Source organism: Zingiber officinale, chromosome 10B (genome assembly GCF_018446385.1).
Source record: "Zingiber officinale cultivar Zhangliang chromosome 10B, Zo_v1.1, whole genome shotgun sequence".
Taxonomy (NCBI): Eukaryota; Viridiplantae; Streptophyta; class Magnoliopsida; order Zingiberales; family Zingiberaceae; genus Zingiber; species Zingiber officinale.
In genome coordinates, this window is record NC_056005.1 from 67260911 (window position 1) to 67275789 (window position 14879).

Sequence of the window (14879 nt, forward strand, 5' to 3'; positions counted from 1 at the left end):
CAGTGTCGGCGCGGAGGTGACTGAGGGAGAGGGAACTTGGCTGGCAAGGAAAGGTTAGGGCACTCGTGAGGTGGAGACCGAAGGCTCTCTCAATTGCTCATGTCGGGCGATCAGGTATCGACAGGTGCTAGGCGATCAACGATCGAGCGAGTGGTGACGAATGAAGATTGGGGGGGGAAGAGGAAGAATCAAGGAGGTATGAAGTTAGGCATAATAACTCCATGGTTTAATAATGAATTAAACCTTATATTAATTAAATCAATCAACTCCTATTTAATAGATATTCTAAACAAGCTTTCCCTAAGCCTAATCGTTTCATCCCCTTAAATGTGCCATAAAGACTCAGTTTAAATTCTAAAAAATTTCTAAAAAATTCTAAAAAATCTAATAAGATTATTTATTTAATAACACTTATTATTAAATTATTATATCTTATATTCTCCTTCACTAATATAAATTTGGCCCCAAAATTTACTGCTCAAATTAAGGCATCCTCATCTAAGGGTAACAACTAAGCAGCATATCTATATATTACTTCATCATAGTATCATGAATAAATCTCCAACCGTGAGGGATTAAGGTTCCCCTATAGAACTACAAAATGATTCACTTTCAAATAGATAGTGACGACTCTATGGGTTATGAGTTCACCATGCTTCCGCTACTCCCATATTATTGCTTAGCCAATTGTGGGTAAATCAACTGCCTTCGAAATTTGTAACACATACTATCAACAGATCCTCTAACGTCTGTATAGTGCGCTCAGAGGGTGGAAAGCTATACTAAAACAGAGCTCTATATTCATGGTCTACTGTAAACTCTGTCAAAATCATGACGCGGATCATGGATCTCTATCTGGTATGGTACTCAAAGGCACACCATGAAGTCTGGTAATCTCTCTATAGCACAACAAATTGATCCAAATAATTCATCCTACGGATCGGTGGAAACTAAGCAGATTTGGTTAATCGGTCATTGATTACCCAAATCGTATCATGTCCTCTTTGTGTCCTAGCAAATCGCACAACTAAGTCCAAAGAGTCACTTAACCTCTTGATTGAGAGACTACCCATTAAGAGGGTATCTCCATAACCCTCATAATTGTGCCCGTAAATATCCCCTGACAAATGTCGACAAAAGGTTGAACACTCTGATTTGACATGTAGACTTCAAGTCCTTGGATAAATGATCATATGGTCAAGATCTTGAGCTACTTGATGGAGAAAATGTTAGTTAAGTCGACTAACCATTACCTTTAACCATCATACTACGATTGCTCTACTTAAGATTTATGAACCTCTAGTGATGAGTAATAGAAAAGGTGGCAAAGAAATACTAGCTCTCCATAGCATCTCAAAATCAACACCAAATGATTCTTTACCTCTGGAAGATTATCTTTTATACCTTATCACTAAGCAATATCATGATCTTGCAAGTGATAAGTAAATAACTTTGTTTTCTCTACATCATTGTGGGTCATATATTTCAATACACCATTGAGGAAATCTAACCATATCCAATAGATCTATGAGTCAAGATCTCTCATGGAATAATGTTAGGTGAGTCAACTAACCATCACCTTTTTAACCATTAAGCCTTGATTCCTCCTTTTTTAGGTTCAAAAACACCTTATGATGAGCTATACAAAAAGGGATAGAGAAATACTATCTCTCTAGAGTATCTCGAAATCATCAACAAGAGATGTTTTGTTTCCCCGAAAGTCATCCTCTGCATTTTCCACCAAATAACAATCTAATCTCATAGATGATATGCAGCTAAATCGGTCTTTCCTACATCTGTACAAGTCATGTACTAGAATGTGTCTTCTAAGTTATCTAACCAGACATGAGGAATCTAAGGATCAGAATCTCTATGAAGTCAGCCCTCTACTGACTGAATCAACAAGAGTAAGTCGGTGCTCTACTGATTGAACTATCATGAGTAAATCAGTCCTCTACTAAAGGAACCATCATGAGTAAATTAATCTTCTACTAACCGAACCATCATGAGTAAATTGGTCCTCTACTGACCGAACCAACAAGTGTATATAACTCTATCTCTCACCCAGCAGGTAGTAGCTTTGTATAGCTGGTGACATTCCCTGAAACTGTAAACTTTAATCCCCAATAATTGTTGATGGACTTGACCCCTTTTTTTCAACTCGGTGTCAATTAGCGTCATAGAAAATTCTATATTATCTGCATCAGGTTCGAGTCCTAAAGCGTCAACTAGTCACGTCTGGGTCATCCTCGACCACGACTACAAATAAGACTGACTCACTAAGTGTCACCATGCTAACATCAAGTCAGTAGATACCCAATAGATAGGTATAGAAATAGCTATACAATCCAACATAACTAAACAAGGTAATGAACCTAAACAAGTATGCTAACCACTAAAACATACTTATTATCCCATGTCTTGGAGATGTCTTGCTGCTATCTGGTCCCAAAACTCGAAAAGTCATATTGAGGAAACAAATAGCGAAATCTGAAACATGAAAAACATGCCTCGTAAACCTATAACTCTGATACCGATAAATTGGCACGCCCCAAATGAGTCCATTCCTACACGGTTGAAATACAAACAAAACCACACAATTGTATACGCATCCCACATGGTTGAAACAGAAATACAACAGAAGATAATAAAACTGCATAGCCTACACGGTGGTACAAACATAAATCACGCAAGATAATAGACTGACTGCATACTGTCATGACTTATGCTATAATAAAATCCAAAATGAATAAAACCGGTCACAAGGCTCAAAACCATAAACAAAACAACATAACTCAATAGCAAGTCCAAATACAAATGGCGTAGAATGAAATAATAGTGGGAAATTGATCTCAGATATGATATGAGACTGGTAGCTAGGATCCTCCAAGCAACTCCTCAAACATCTACCTTCTCTGTTTATTGTAGATCGTTCTAAACAATGTCCACGTCAAGACGCTCGTCTAGTAACAAAGTTCATAGCACCAGTTTTCCCTTCTTCTCTAACAACGATTCATAGAACTGACAAACAACCCTCTAGGTCAAGGGTTAAGATGATCGACAGTGAGTTGGCTTGTGGTCAGAGCAGATATTAAGTGACTCAGTTGGATCAAGAACTAGAGAAATGGTGCAGTGCCTGGTTCGTTCTGCCACTCGGCACAGCCGAAAAGGGCAACAAATGGTAGCTCTCACTGTAATCAGCGGTGTCGCTTGTGGCTGACAAGGAACCGATAGTGACGACGATGAGAAGGAGATGGTCGGCCATGGATGGCAGATCGGTTGAGCGGCACCAGTGCTCGACAGGCGATGGAGCAGCGGTGGCGCGAGCAAGCCATGGGAGGGCTGGCAGCCGCTCCTGGAGCGATTGCGTCCACACGCTGATGGTCGTGGGAGCTATGCCGGAGGTGTCCGGCCCTCGTGGTTGTCGGCGTTGTCGCCCAGTGGACGGTGGTCGATGCCGCACATGAGCGCAAGCAATTTCGACACAGAGGTGATAGAGGGAGAGAAAAATTGGCCAGCAAGGAGAGGCTAGGGCATTGATGAGATGGTGTTAAGTGCGAGAAAAAAAAAACCACTAACACACCCATACCTATCCACGTGCACCGCCACCTCCTCCTTTTCCCCCTTTCTTTTCTCCTCTTCCCCCACGACTTCTCTTTTTCTCTCATTCCCTCTTCTCTGTTCTGTTTCTCTTCAACGACAGAAGTGAAATCGCAGCAGCTCACTCCTCTTCTCCAGCACGAGACCTCCTTCTCCTTCATCCTCACCAACCAGCAAGAGGGACGCGAGCAACAACCCTCCCTTCCCTCTTTTCTTCCTTGTTCTCCTACATCTGGGCAGCACCACCAGAGCTCCGCCGGAGCTAGCTGTGGTCACGCCGAACTCGCCGAGGTCACTGGTAAAGAGAGAAAGATCATCCATTTTCGTGCACTTTTGTTTTCAGTCTTCTCTTCTTCTCTAATAGCTTCAACGGCAGAACCTTGCCTTTCCTAGCAAATACCTACTCTTGTTGTCCTTGCTTCTTGGCAGCAACCATCGGAGCTCGCCGCAACTTGCTGGAGTTGCCAACAAAGAGGCGAAGAGAACCCTAATTGCTGCCCTCATTTCCAGCAGCCACACAAAACCCTTAGAAGGTATATTTTAGGTTGCTTTGGGTTAAATTGATGTGTAGTTAGGAGGGCTATCTAGGTTGGAGAAGAGTTTTCATTTAGGAATGTGAAGTGGTACGAGATAGTAAGATCAAAAATAATGATCTAGTGGCTTCGAGTCGTAAATCATGTTTAGATTTTTGTATCATGAGTTTATTATCATTTTAATTATTCGAGTTATTATATTTTGTAGATACGAGCTCGAGTGGAGCGCGGTGACCTGCCGACACCCGCGGATTTTGCTGTACATAAGGTGGATACATCTACTCTTGTATATTTCCTTGTGCATGAATAAATATATAAATTGGATTATATATATGTTGTATCATCGTTTTCAAAATGGGGATTAAACTGATATCATAAATAGCGAGATGGGCTAAAATATTAAAATCATTGGAGGGTAGTTAATTGATCTTATTCCTTGTTCACATGTGGGTTCATACTGGGATTTTTATGGGAAGGGTTATTTTTAAAAATTAAAGAAATATTCTGAATTACTCTTCTGTTGATACCTTGTCTTTTGACTTGTTTGACCTTGCATGCTCCCATGCTTTTGATACTCTATCTGTTGATACTTTTAGTTTTTTTTTTATTTGTGCACCCTATAATGATAAATTAATAGACTTGATACAAAAATATTACCTTGATTGACCATTTATTATGAAAAGAGAATAATTATGATAAATGGATAAAATGGAATCCTTAAAGTGAAATAAGAAAGATGGTAAATGAAGAATATTAAAAAGTGAAGACCATGAGCCTAGCTTTGTACCAGAGCTTTATACTAGAGTACTGGACCGCCCACATGTTATTGTGGTAGCGTGGCGGCCCGTGGTCTAGAGTACCTGACCGTACACCCGAGGCGTGTTGGCGTGATATAGCCCTCGGTCAGTGTTTATTGCGTCTTCCACCGGTGAGGGCTTATAGCCCGTACGTCAGATGACGTATGCGACAGTTTTATACTCTTAGGAGGCTTTTAGCCTATCCATATGATATTTCACTCTGATGATATTGGCTCCAGTGATTCACTTTTTAATTGATTTATCAGATTCAGACTATTGATATACATGTTGATCTTACCATGATAACTTACAATTGAGTGATTAAATAATAAGATTGAAGAATTGATTTTATTAATGATGACAAGTGATGATAAGGTGAAGATCCCAAACTCTATCTAAAAATTTTACCTGATTATAGATAATGAGAAGATGATTATACATATATATGTATAAATGTAGAACTTTAAGAATAATCCTAAAGTTGTAACAAAAGATGATGATTTATTCTACTTCCTTGACTTCTTCAATAAGATTAAATTCATGCACATCTTTCTTGAGTATCCACTTAGTCATTTGCCTAACTTGCTACATTCCTTGGTCTCCAGTTTTGCAGACACAGGGATCCTTTTGATATTATAGTTGATTTTGGACTTTCATAGAGTTGCTCAGAGATCTCGACGTGCTGATTTTCTGGTTTGTTTTACTTTTGTTTCGCTGTATTTACATTTTACAATTTTGTTACAGATGTCGTTTATCTATATAGTAATTGTAGTTTATGAAAACTATGACATATACATATAGTTGATACATTTCGTGGTTATGTTATTTCTATTTTATGTATGTTCCAGCCGTGTGGGCTGATGAATATGTTGTTTATGTTTATATAGTGTGATGTATGTATGTATGCTTCATATTGTCACCGGTACAGGGGAGATGCTGCCGGATTTTTGTCTGGCAGGGACTCCTTTGGGGGCGTGACAATTTTATTGGTATCAGAGCTTAGTTTTCCGTTTTCTGTTCGTGGGTTTTGGCTTTATTTCGAGATTTTTTTTTCAGTTTATGTACTTCTCGAGCAAAGGAATTTTTATACAAGTCGAGTTGTATCTCTGAGCTATAGGATTTACGGGTCATTCTTTGTTTTAAATATCTTGATTATAAATGATTATTGAAAATTTTCATCTGATTTTATAGGCAATGCCACGAGCCCGTGGTCGCGGTTGGGGCAGTAGTCGTGCCCGTAGTCGCAGTCGTGGTTGCGACAGTGGTAGTGGTCACGGTCGTGGTTGTGCATGTCAGCGTGCCACTACTACTGATCTTGGTTTGGATGAGGCTCCTATCTCCCCATCTGAGTTGATACCGGGAGCTCAGGTTGGTCCCAGTATTGGAGTTGGTGGTCAGACTGAGGGACAACCTCATCTTGTTGCAGCTCAGGTAGCCGTACCAGCCATTCCTACAGCATCGCTTATAATGGAAAAGGCCCGTATTCCTTTGCTTGCTAGTTCAGCAAAGGATCGTTTTACGCTATTCCATGGAGGCACCGATCCTTGGGTGGCGCGTACATGGTTGGAGGATATTGAGGGCACTTTTGGGTACATGTCCTGTTCAGACACAGAGAAGGTAGAGCTAGCCGCTTATCATTTTCGAGGGCAAGCATCCACATGGTGGAAGATGCAAAAGACAGTCTTTGGGGATCAGATTATCTCTTGGCAGTCTTTTCGAGAGGCGTTCGAGAGACAGTATTTTCTTGCAGCATTTTGTGTTGCTCGACGCCAGGAATTCATGGGTCTCAAGCAGGGTGACCGAAGTGTGCTAGACTATAGTGCAGAATTTAGCAGACTTGCTGAGTTTTGCCCACATATGGTTGCTCAGGACTCAGACCGTATGTTTCACTTTACACAGGGACTGGCAGCATATATTCGGATCAGGATGTCTGGATTTCCTGTTACTACTTATCGAGAGGCACTTGATCGAGCCATATTTATTGAGATGACTCAGCAGCAAGTCTCTCAAGAAAGAGAAGCCAGCCGACAGACCTCGCAGAGCTCACACTCTAGACAGCAGAGTCGAGGTCGTCGATCTCGTGGTCAGGATGCGACTAGAGAGTCTTCACGGTCACGAAAGGTGACCAAAGTATCACAGGGATCTAGTTGCCCAATTCCATCACAGCGGGGCCAGATATCGGTGAAGTGTTTTCAATGTGGTGCACCAAATCACCTGGCATCAGAATGTCCACTGGATAAGAGTATATGTTTCTATTGTAAACTGCCAGGACATATGTAGAAAGATTGCACTTTGAAGGCACAACATCAAGCAGGAGGATCACAGTCTCAACAGGCTCGACCTACCTCACGACCTCCACAGTCTCGGCAGCAGAAAGGCCAACAGAGACCTCAGCAGCCTCAGCAACGAAATCCCCCACCTACACAGTCTGCTCACCAGCCACAACTCTATCATTTGCAGTCCCAGGTGGAGAGTGAGTATCTGCCAGCTCCCTCTCAGCAGCATTTGCCAGCTCCATCTCAGCAGTATTTGGTAGCTCCACCCCAGCAGTACCTGCTACCTCCACCCCAGCAGTACTTATTGCCCCCACCCCAGCAGTATCAGCCACAATTATCTTATCAGCCTTTGACCCAGTCATACCAGCCTTCGCAGGATCAGAGTCAGCCCTCTTCTTCTATTCCGAGGGGTCATCCATCAGGTCTTGAGCTGGGGCATGTTTATGCTTTGACTCGTGAAGAGGCACAGCGAGCTGGAGGATCTGTTATCCGAGGTATTATTTCCGTTTATAGTATTCCTGCGGATATATTGATAGATACGGGTAGCTCGCATTCCTTTATTTCTCCTGAATTTGTATGTAAAATTGGGAGGATCCCAACTCTTCGACCTTATGGATTAGCAATATTGACACCATCATGTGGAGTATTGATGTCAGATCAGGAGATCAAGAGTTGCCCTTTAACTTTTGATAGTCATATCCTTACTGTGGATCTACAAGTGCTAGAGATGACTGAATTCGATATTATTTTGGATATGGATTGGCTTTCGGAGCATCATGCCACTGTCGATTGTCGAGCCAAAGTGGTGACTTTTCAACCCTTAGATCAATCATCATGGGAGTTTATTGGGATCAATGACAGAGGGGTATCTATTATCTCAGCTCTCCAGGCTCAGCAGTTGTTGGCTCGGGGATGCAAGGGGTATCTCTTGTCTTTAGTGAGTTCCAATGTGGATAGTTCTGTCCAGCTTTTTGATGTCCACATCATTCGTGAATATCCCGACGTATTTCCTGAGGAACTTCCTGGCTTGCCACCTCGGCGACAGGTAGAGTTTGCCATTGAGTTGCTTCCTGGCACAGCTTCAATATCGAAAGCTCCATATCGGATGGCACCAAGAGAACTGGAGGAACTAAAGATTCAACTTCAGGAGTTGCTAGACAAGGGTTTTATCCGTCCTAGTGTTTCTCCTTGGGGTGCTCCAGTGCTCTTTGTTAAGAAAAAAGATGGATCCTTGAGGCTCTGTATTGATTATAGGCAGTTAAACTCTGTAACTATCAAGAACAAGTATCCTCTACCTAGAATAGATGATTTGTTTGATCAACTTAAAGGTACCTGTGTGTACTCAAGAATTGATTTAAGATCAGGCTATCACCAGTTACGAGTTAGAGATACAGATATTCAGAAGACTGCCTTCCGTACTCGGTATGGACATTATGAGTTTTTGGTAATGTCGTTTGGGCTTACCAATGCTCCTGCAACATTTATGGATCTAATGAACCGGGTATTCTTAGAATATTTAGACCGGTTTGTTATTGTATTTATTGATGACATTCTGGTATATTCGCGATCAGAAGAGGAGCACGAACAACATCTCAGAATAGCTCTAGAAACTTTACGGAAGGAACGCTTATATGCTAAGTTCAGTAAATGTGCTTTTTGGCTGAGTTCTGTGGGATTTCTAGGGTATGTAATCTCTAGCAAAGGGATTTTAATAGACCCCCAAAAGATTGAAGCAGTTGACCGATGGGAACAACCAAAGTCAGTGCAGGAAATCCGTAGCTTTCTCGGATTAGCTGGGTACTATCGGAGATTTGTGGAAGGATTTTCTAGTATTGCTGCACCTTTGACTCGATTGACTAGAAAAGGAGTCAAGTTTACTTGGTCTGAGGCTTGTGAAGCAAGCTTCCAAGAGCTCAAGCAGAGATTGGTGAGTGCTCCAGTATTAGTTATTCCCTCTGGAGATGATGGATTCATTCTTTACACGGATGCATCTATTCAAGGATTAGGGGCAGTTTTGATGCAGTATGACAGAGTAGTAGCTTATGCTTCTCGTCAGCTAAAAGATCATGAGAAGAATTATCCCGTGCATGATTTAGAATTAGCAGCCATCATTATTGCCCTTAAAATTTGGACACATTATCTCTACGGTATTACCTTTGAGATATTCATCGATCACAAGAGTCTGAAATATCTTTTCACTCAGAAAGAGTTAAACCTTCGACAGAGAAGGTGATGGAGTTTCTGAAAGACTATGACTGCACTATCAACTACCATCTTGGAAAAGCTAATGTAGTCGCAGATGCATTGAGCAGGAAGTCTAGAGGAGTATTGGCAACTCACAGGGTGGCAGTTATAGATATAGTCAGACAGTTTTCAAAATTAGATTTATCTGAAGTAGGGCAAACACAGCGTGGTATACTGGTCTCCTTGATCGCACAGTCCCCATTGGTGGAGCGGATTAAGGAAAGTCAAATGGAAGACCAGTATCTCAGATCTATAGCTAGTGAGTTGGAGTTAGGCCCCAAGCCAGAATTCACACGTGATATGGATGGATCTCTTCGGTTCCGAAGCAGATTATGTGTCCCAGAGGTACATCCTGTTAAGGAGGATCTCCTTCGAGAAGCCCACCGATCGAGATTTGCAGTTCATCCTGGTGGTACACGGATGTATCAAGACTTGAAGCGATCATATTGGTGGAAAGGTATGAAAAGAGATATTGCAGACTTTGTAGCTCGGTGTCTAGTTTGCCAACAAGTTAAGGCAGAACACCAGAGACCGGCTGGGTTACTTCAGAAGATTGTAGTGCCGGAATGGAAGTGGGAGCATGTCACTATGGATTTTTTCACGGGGTTACCAAGGACCCAGAGGAGACATGATTCAATCTGGGTGATTGTCGATCGGTTAACTAAATCCGCCCATTTCTTACCGATTCGTAAGACAGAATCTCTAGATCGTCTAGCAGAGTTATATTGCAAAGAGATTACTAAACTCCATGGTATTCCCCTCAGTATTATTTCTGATAGAGATCCACGCTTTACTTCGATATTTTGGCAAAGTTTCCAAAAGGCGTTGGGTACCGAGCTACGTTTTAGCACCGCTTTTCATCCTCAGACTGATGGACAGTCGGAGCGCACTATCCAGACTCTAGAGGATCTGTTGCGTGCTTGTGTGCTAGATCTTGGGGGTAGTTAGGAGGACCATCTACATTTGGTAGAATTTGCTTATAATAACAGTTACCACTCTGCTATTCAAATGGCACCGTTTGAGGCACTCTACGGCAGAGCATGTAGATCTCCTATCTTATGGGACAAGGTCGGTGAACGTCAACTCTTAGGCCCTCAGAGTGTTCAGCAGGATGCTGAGCTAGTACGAACTATTAGACAGAGATTGTTGACTGCTCAGAGTCGGCAAAAGAGTTACGCAGATAGAAGACGAAGAATGTTAGAATTTGCGGTAGGTGATCACGTATTTCTTCGTGTTTCACCCATAAAAGGGGTTAAGAGATTTGGGTTAAAAGGGAAGTTAGCACCCAGATTTATCGGACCTTTCCAGAATCTTGAGCGGATTGGTGCTGTTGCATATCGACTTGCGTTACCCCCAGCTTTAGCAGGAGTACATAATGTCTTTCATGTTTCTATGCTGCGGAAGTATGTTCCGGATCCGACACATGTCTTGAAGGATCTTATAGTTCCCCTACAGTCTGATGCGACATACGAAGAATTCCCTGTTCGTATTCTAGATCGCAAGGAACATCGGCTGAGTAACAAATGCCTCCGTCTCGTAAAGATTGGGTGGCAGCACCACTCTGATCAAGAAGCAACTTGGGAGCGTGAGGAGGACATGCGTATCAGATATCCTCATTTATTTCCCCCAGGTATCAGTACTTCACACTTACTTAAATTTGGGGACCAAATTTCTTTTTGTGGGGGAGAATGTTAAGTGTGAGAAAAAAAAAACCCACTAACACACCCATACCTACCCACGTGCACCCCCACCTCCTCCTTTTCCCCCTTTCTTTTCTCCTCTTCCCCCATGACTTCTCTTTTTCTCCCATTCCCTCTTCTCTGTTCTGTTTCTCTTCAACGACAGAAGTGAAACCGCAGCATCTCACTCCTCTTCTCCAGCACGAGACCTCCTTCTCCTTCATCCTCACCAACCAGCAAGAGGGACGCAAGCAACAGCCCTCCCTTCCCTCTCTTCTTCCTTGTTCTCCTGCATCTGGGCAGCACCACCGGATCTCCGCCGGAGCTAGCTGTGGTCACGCCGAACTCGCCGAGGTCACTGGTAAAGAGAGAAAGATCATCCATTTTCGTGCTCTTTTGATTTCAGCCTTCTCTTCTTCTCTAATAGCTTCAACGGCAGTACCTTGCCTTTCCTTTTCCTAGCAAATACCTACTCTTGTTGTCCTTGCTTCTTTGCAGCAACCATCAGAGCTCGCCGCAACTTGCTGGAGTTGCCAACAAAGAGGGGAAGAGAACCCTAATTGCTGCCCTCATTTCTAGCAACCACACAAAACCCTTAGAAGGTATATTTTAGGTTTCTTTGGGTTAAATTGATGTGTAGTTAGGAGGGCTATCTAGGTTGGAGAAGAGTTTTCATTTAGGAATGTGAAGTGGTACGAGATAGTAAGATCAAAAATAATGATCTAGTGGCTTCAAGTCGTAAATCATGTTTAGATTTTTGTATCATGAGTTTATTATCATTTTAATTATTCGAGTTATTATATTTTGTAGATACGAGCTCGAGTGGAGCGCGGTGACCTGCCGACACCCGCGGATTTTGTTGTACATAAGGTGGATAAATCTACTCTTGTATATTTCCTTGTGCATGAATAAATATATAAATTGGATTATATATATGTTGTATCATTGTTTTCAAAATGGGGATTAAACTGATATCATAAATAGCGAGATGGGCTAAAATATTAAAATCATTGGAGGGTAGTTAATTGATCTTATTCCTTGTTCATATGTGGGTTCATACTGGGATTTTTATGGGAAGGGTTATTTTTAAAAATTAAAGAAATATTCTGAATTACTCTTCTGTTGATACCTTGTCTTTTGACTTGCTTGACCTTGCATGCTCCCATGCTTTTGATACTCTATCTGTTGATACTTTTAGTTTTGTTTTATTTGTGAACCTTATAATGATAAATTAATAGACTTGATACAAAAATATTACCTTGATTGACCATTTATTATGAAAAGAGAATAATTATGATAAATGGATAAAATGGAATCCTTAAAGTGAAATAAGAAAGATGGTAAATGAAGAATATTAAAAAGTGAAGACCATGAGCCTAGCTTTGTACCAGAGCTTTATACTAGAGTACTGAACCGCCCACATGTTCTTGTGGTAGCGCGGCGGCCCGCGGTCCAGAGTACCTGATCGTACACCTGAGGCGTGTTGGCGTGATGTAGCCCTCGGTCAGTGTTTATTGCGTCTTCCACCGGTGAAGGCTGATAGCCCGTACGTCAAATAACGTATGCAACAATTTTATACTCTTAGGAGGCTTTTAGCCTATCCATATGATATTTCACTCTGATGATATTGGCTCTAGTGATTCACTTTTTAGTTGATTTATCAGATTCAGACTATTGATATACATGTTGATCTTACCATGATAACTTACAATTGAGTGATTAAATAATAAGATTGAAGAATTGATTTTATTAATGATGATAAGTGATGGTAAGGTGAAGATCCCAAACTCTATCTAAAAATTTTACCTGATTATAGATAATGAGAAGATGATTATACATATATATGTATAAATATAGAACTTTAAGAATAATCCTAAAGTTGTAACAAAAGGTGATGATTTATTCTACTTCCTTGACTTCTTCAATAAGATTAAATTCATGCACATCTTTCTTGAGTATCCACTTAGCTATTTGGCTAACTTGCTACATTCCTTGGTCTCCAGTTTTGCAGACACAGGGATCCTTTTGATATTATAGTTGATTTTGGACTTTCATAGAGTTGCTCATAGATCTCGACGTGCTGATTTTCTGGTTTGTTTTACTTTTGTTTCGCTGTATTTACATTTTGCAATTTTGTTACAGATGTCGTTTATCTGTATAGTAATTGTAGTTTATGAAAACTATGACATATACATATAGTTGATACATTTCGTGGTTATGTTGTTTCTATTTTATGTATGTTCTAGCCGTGTGGGCTGATGAATATGTTGTTTATGTTTATATAGTGTGATGTATGTATGTATGCTTCATATTGTCACCAGTACAGGGGAGATGCTGCCGGATTTTTGTCTGGCAGGGACTCCTCTGGGGGCGTGGCAGATGGAGACCGGAGGCTCTCTCAACAGCTCATGTCGGGCAATCGAGAGCTGGTCGGTGTCGGGCGATCAATGATCGAGTGGGCAACAGCGAATGAAGATCGGGAGGGGAAGAGGAAGAATCTAGGAGGTCCAAAGTTTGGCACAGTAACTCCACAATTTAATAATGAATTAAACCTTTTATTAATTAAATAAATCAACATCTATTTAATAGATATTCTAGATAGACTTTCTCTAATGCTAATCATTTCATCCCCTTAAATATATCATACGAGCTCCGTTTAAATTTTAAAAGATTTTTAAAAATTCTTGAAAAATTCAATAAAATTATTTTTCCAATAACATTTATTATTTAATTATCGTATCTTACATGTACAACTTGGGTTGTATATATCTGATCATTCAAACTCTAAACCTAACAACTAATAGAGAGATCTTGGTTGTTTATAGAGTAAGCACATCATCGAACCACGATAATTCATTGTCGTCTTCTCTTATCTCTCAATTCTTCTTCCTCTTAAATTTCTTCTTTAGCGATTCTTCTCGTTTGTTGTGATATGATTTTAACACTCACGTCTTGCGGCCCCTATGATATCTCCTACCATCCTTCCTAATCTTTATAGACCTCTAAGAAGTGAGCGCTACCTCATTCTAAGTCATCATTCATATCATCACTCAACCTCATTAAGCACTCTCTAAGATCCCTATACATTCCTACAAATTCTTACCACGTAGATACACTTATGAAATCATAAGACAAAGACTAACTTAAATCTTTTATTAAAATATTAAAATCCTAGATCGTACTGGACCACTTGAAGCACGATTTCAACAACAAAATCCAAGGTCGCCTTTGATGACTATTTTCAATTTTCTTTCTTTTTTTTTATTGTGCCCTTTCAATATATCTTCTTCGATTATAGAATATCTTCTGTTTTTTTTGTTTGTCTGTCGTCGTCGTGTATCAATTTTTCCTTATCATTCATTTTACCATGCAGGTTAGTCATCTCATTGGTGTTGTCACATGTGTGACACGATTAACTAGAAAAAAAAAATTTATCAGTTGAGAGGTTTTTTGGATAATTTCTTAAAGGCACATCTAAGTTTGGTATTGTCAAATTTATTCCTTCCAAACGGCACATCCAAATTCAATGGTTGTTGTTGTTTTTTTTCTCTTTCCTCTCATTTATTTACATACCACATCTCATTTCTTTTCTTCACTCCTAAATTAAATTAAACTTGAATTAAAAAATTCTCTAAATTTATTAATTTTAATTTTAATTTTTTAATAAAAATAAAAAAAATACAAAAGAAAGTTAATTAAAAATAAAAAAATATTTTTTTCTATTTTTATTATTTAATTATAAAAAATAAA

The 14879-nt window shown here is 40.3% G+C and overlaps 1 protein-coding gene across 1 annotated transcript; it reads left to right on the forward strand.

The window, feature by feature from the left end:
- Positions 1–10458: 10458 nt before the first annotated feature.
- On the forward strand, positions 10459–11689 carry LOC122029180. The gene is made up of 3 exons (XM_042588120.1): positions 10459–11080; positions 11296–11490; positions 11628–11689. Exons 1-3 carry the CDS (start codon positions 10459–10461, stop codon positions 11687–11689), a joined length of 879 nt encoding a protein of 292 aa, XP_042444054.1.
- The last annotated feature ends 3190 nt before the right edge of the window (positions 11690–14879 follow it).